We start from the raw sequence: 5,010 nt of genomic DNA on the forward strand, positions 1-5,010 counted from the left end.
TATCCTAATATTTTTTTTTAAATGTTGCCTTAAATCTGTTTAGTCAAATTATATTTTTAATAGTTCTGTCTAGGTTATTTTTTTTAACCCGTCAAGTTGATCAAATCACATCATATCAACACTCCTACACTCTTTTTTTTCTACTAGAAAATACATTAATAACTTACATATTTTTTATATTAAAAATAAATAATCTGACCCGCAGAAAGCGCGGACAATCATCCCTTATTTATTTTAAATAGAACAATTTTAAAATAGCTAAATAGTTTAACTTTAAATAGCCCTGAAGCATTGCCAATATTCTTCCGAGAATCTAAATATAACTAAGAAATTGCAGACTGTAATACCTGTCTGGCGCAAGGGCTGCAGGCAGTGGAATCGCAACAAACAACATGAGCACAGCACAACGTGCCTCCATGGTTACTTCACTTCGAAGGTCTTTTTGCACGGCCATTCTTACGAGCAAAGTGAAAAGTTATCTTGCAGGGCACCCCAGGCCGTAACCTAAAAAGATCATGAGTTACTTAGCTAGGTCATCTTCCATCCAAGGTTTTTTTTTTTAAATAAAGTTAAAAAACTGCCCCGGGCTAGACATAGGTCACACAGATTTGGATATGGACATGAAGAGGAGCAAGAAGGATTGGAAAGGAATAAAGAAATATAATAAGATAATATGAACAGGGTAACCACAAGGGCAAAATAATTACAGCATTATAATAAAACTCCTCTTGCTCATGGCTAAATGCAAAAACCAAACGGACAACCTCGCCCAAATCATATGATAGAGAAAAATCAAAACAACTGCCTGAGATCGCAAGCCACATTTCACGCCATTAACACAAGTATTGGGATTAAAATTTAGCCCACTGGCCTAGGCAAGCATTTCGCTGAAGCAAAAGGAGAGAACACTATTCTCTTAAGCTTGGTTGCCGTTGCCACTGCCTCCTCCGCCTCCGCCTCCGCCTCCGCCTCCCCTTGAGCGATTGGCCATCCTTCCACGACCTTGGCCATAGCCTCTGCCCCCTCCACCTCTGCCTCTTTCATATCCAGTTCCTATAACAATCATGTCATCAGTACAAAGGGCATATGAAGCGCGTCTAAAGCTATACTGCAGGAATTAATTCCACTATCAAAGTGGAAGATTCACATTTAGCATTAACACGTGTCAATCAAATGCCTAAAACATCATGCTGATATAAACACATTTGATGCCAGCTTGAGGCAGACAAAAAATACAAGCAAAATTTTAAAAAGTAAAATTGTAGACAAGGGTATTGATGTAATTTCGAGATGTGCTTGAAAATCTGGAAAATTGTCTGGATAAAGGCTTTATTTCTGTTTAGTCTTTCAATATTTGCATTACCGTTTATGAATAAAATTCTAGTAACTTTCCTTTTGATATTGCGACTTGATCTTCCCACGTGACTCCTAAAAACCCTAGGCATGAAGCTTGGGTTTCTCTACCTCTAGGTGTCCTAGAAATCATATTAGCGTCTCTAATAGTTTCTACAATTTCTAGCAACTTAAATCCTATTTTCCATCCATCAGACAACCTCCATTGAATTCCTAAACATCCACATGTTCAAGCCCCGTCAATCTATAGATACTGACCATCAAAAGATCTACTAAAACCCTAAAATTACCATTCACGCCACTATTCATAACCCTAAACAGTCCCTGCAACTCAGTTCCAGAACAGCTTCCTAAGCTGTGCTGCATCACAACTCCTAGAATTCACAGCCAGTGTCAACATGAACGATTAGCATGGGTATTCTGTAAAAGAAGTAACTTACCACGATAACCCCAATTCCTGCCCCGACCCCCACCACGGCCCTGATTTGAGTAACCACCATTATCTATTGGAGAAAGTGTGAATTCAAGGTTATGATCTGCACTCACGGACAAGTAAGAGAAAATAAAAGCCATCACCATCAATAACTCAATGTACATAACTAATACCTTGATAGTTTCCCTGATAGTTCCCGTGATAATTTCCCCGATAGCTTCCTTGGTAGTTACCCTGATAGTTTCCATATCCATATCCACCCCGGCCCCAGTTCCGTCCTCTCCCTCTACCACGTCCTCGTACATACGAATCACCTCGGCCATATGAATCTAAAGTTTATAATTCATGTTAGTCTAAACCAGACACTTCAACATTGACAATAGTCCATTGTTTTCAATTTACCTTCAGGACCAGCATTGTAGGAACCACGTGCTTGTCTAGGTTGCTGCTGTTGCTGTTGCTGCTGCTGCTGATCATGCTGCTTTGGTTGTTTCATGGAGTGTGGAGCTTGGTACCTGGTAACAAAAGATATCCATTCATACAAAGGGCTACAACAGTCCAGTAGAAAAGTCAATATATGTGCACAGCAGGCATCAGTTCATACATGCTACTACTGAGATATCCTAAAGGCAGGTCATGGACCTTTAACTGACTAAAAACATTTCTTTGATTGGTCTCCCTGAAAATAGCATATTGAGGCACAACTTTGAAATCCCCCATGCCATGAAAATTAGAAATGGAGAAAAATATTTTGCGTGGCTTTTTCTGGTCCATTGAAGGAGCTTCCCTAATCTCACTATAGCTAAAAACATGATGGACTGATGAACTTACCCAGGAGACATTTTGTTTAGCTCTCTAAAAGATAAGGTGATAGTAATCATTGAGACCTGGCGCGTCTGTTCCACACTGTTACAGGTTTTTGCCAACACTGAAGCATCACGTACACTCAAGCCAGGAACTGGATAGTATAAAACTGATTCAAAAAACTTACGGTACAAGGCCCTCTTCTAATGGTTCCCAAACATCAGTTATGCTCACTGAGCTGATGGCAGTATCTTGGTGCAATCGAGGATTTCTCCGCTGAGAAAGTGTTAACAAGACTAATTAGTTCTGCATGTTTCTTTACAGAGAGAGGGGAGCAGGGAAAAGTATTGGTGACTCAAAAATATCAGTTTGAAAGGCATACCCACCTTTATACCTTCTGCAACAGATACTGTCTTGCTGATTGCCTGTCCCATGGCTTTCAAGACAATCTCCTTAACATGTTTCTCCTGGTAAAATATCAAAAACAACCATCATACAGAAGTCAACAACATACCCTAATAACGATGCAATGAAAATAATTGGACCAAATTGTTATATTTATGGACGCATTGTACCTGAATGAAGAAAATAAAGACAAGTGCAGTGCAAGAACAAGTCCCAGAAAAGGCCAATAAATTATACTAAAAACAAAAGAAAAGGAAAAAGCCAAATTGTAATAACGAAAGTTATCAAATCATTTTCAACTCATGACTATTGCATTTTTCTATTTAAGGAACCAACTTGTTTAGCATTTTTCACTTGCAAATGATCAAGACAATGCCTATAATCGCTAGGTAACATTAGCATCAATTAGCCAAAAGTACCAGTTTAGTACTAAAAAATCAATATTTGAGCAAAATGAACCCCACTCCGAGTTCTTAGAACTCTATCAAACATGCTATTGCGTATAATAGCAACTTATCATCAGGTCAGAAGATAACTAAATCCACAGCAGAAAATGCTCGGTGCTGCAAAAAAACACACAACCATGCCCGTTAAAGAGAAAACCAGAATGCACAAAAATCAAAACCCTCTTCAATGCTTGCTCAACTGGGGTTTCAACAAAATGATAATCATAAGAACCAACCTAAGAAAACACAAAAAGATTAGAGAGAAAACAGAAGGAAACAAGCAATAAAAATACTAAAAACCCTACACAGATACAACATGCCCCCAAAACCTAGAAACACCATTAAACCAAATCAAGTAACAGCAACGAAATCATTATTATTACGACTAATCACAGCAATCCACGTATAATTTTTTTTAGAAAAAATTAAAAAACAAAAAGAGGGAGGAGGAGGAGGTGGTACCTGGAGAAGAGAAGTGCCATAGCTGATATAGTTACGGAGGGGGCCACCGGAAGTGATACGGATCTCATTCTCGTTTATGGGAGATTCGGGCTTTGGCTTTTCGACTCGGGTGTATCTATCCATGGCTTGTCTTGTTCAGATTATACTAGTGCTCTAGTGGTAGTGGTGGCAGTAGTAGAGAGAGAAACCCCTTAAAACCCTAGGCAATTAGCAGAAAATGTTGCGTTTCTTACTGCTCTCATTCAACTCTACACCCAAAATAATATAATATAATATAATATAGGGGAATCCTCTTAAAAAGCCCCTGATTTACATAGATAATTTAGCCCCCCCGTGTATTTTTTTATCTCAATTAAGTTCGTGAAATATCGATAGATGTTCAATCGAATCCTTCTATTAGTTTATATTAATATAATGGTTAAATAAAACATGTAATTTATATTATACCATCACGAAATTAGACAGATTATATAAATCAATGTAAGAATATTGTTTTTTATATATATAATTTGGTGAGTTTTGCATAATTTAAGGTGAAGATCTTATAGAATTCATTTATTTTTCATAAAAAAATAAAAATCATATGAGCTTCTCGAGTGATTACTAAACAATTTTGTTGACTATTTTGGCATTGTTTGGCTTCAAAAATTAAAAAAAAAATTGTTAAAAAATAATTTTTTTTGTATTTTGGTGCGTTAATTTTAAAAAATAATTAAAAAAAAATAAAACAAGCATAATTTTGATGCATTTCAGTATGAAAAAACGCTTTAAAAAATAATCACAATCATACTTTTAAACAGGCTCTAAAGATGATCGAAGAATCTAATTGAGTATTCATTGCTATATTTGGTCCTAATTGAGATGAAAACTAGATTTGGGATCTAATTAAAATTAATTCTAAATGTTATAGACTTTTATGAGATTCCCCCTATAAAAGTAAGTAGCTAAACTTGGTTTTATATAATATATAGTACCTATATATCTATTTGTTTTTAATGTATCTCTAAATAATAGAGTCGTTATTTAATCTATTATTTTATTAAATATTCTTATTTAAATTGATAAAAATACTTTTACATGAGAAATCCAAATCCAAATGTAACCTAA

The 5,010-nt window shown here is 36.1% G+C and overlaps 1 protein-coding gene across 1 annotated transcript; it reads right to left on the minus strand.

Moving 5' to 3' along the window:
- Positions 1-640: 640 nt before the first annotated feature.
- On the minus strand, positions 641-4,174 carry LOC118049870 (uncharacterized). The gene is made up of 8 exons (XM_035060011.2): positions 3,904-4,174; positions 2,977-3,057; positions 2,778-2,866; positions 2,618-2,692; positions 2,189-2,301; positions 1,960-2,115; positions 1,794-1,856; positions 641-1,053 (listed from the first exon to the last, which is right to left on the minus strand). The coding sequence occupies exons 1-8, from the start codon at positions 4,024-4,026 to the stop codon at positions 917-919; spliced, it is 837 nt and encodes a 278-aa protein (XP_034915902.1). The 5' UTR covers positions 4,027-4,174; the 3' UTR covers positions 641-916.
- Between the last annotated feature and the right edge of the window lie 836 nt (positions 4,175-5,010).

This window comes from Populus alba, chromosome 2, assembly GCF_005239225.2.
Source record: "Populus alba chromosome 2, ASM523922v2, whole genome shotgun sequence".
NCBI lineage: Eukaryota > Viridiplantae > Streptophyta > Magnoliopsida > Malpighiales > Salicaceae > Populus > Populus alba.

Coding starts and splice junctions, on each gene's coding strand:
- LOC118049870 (XM_035060011.2), bottom strand. CDS start 4,026: ATGGATAGATACACCCGAGTCGAAAAGCCAAAGCCCGAATCTCCCATA. Junction 3,058..3,903: donor ATGGCACTTCTCTTCTCCAG/GTACCACCTCCT, acceptor ATATTTTACCAG/GAGAAACATGTTAAGGAGAT. Junction 1,054..1,793: donor CAGGAATTGGGGTTATCGTG/GTAAGTTACTTC, acceptor TGATTGTTATAG/GAACTGGATATGAAAGAGGC.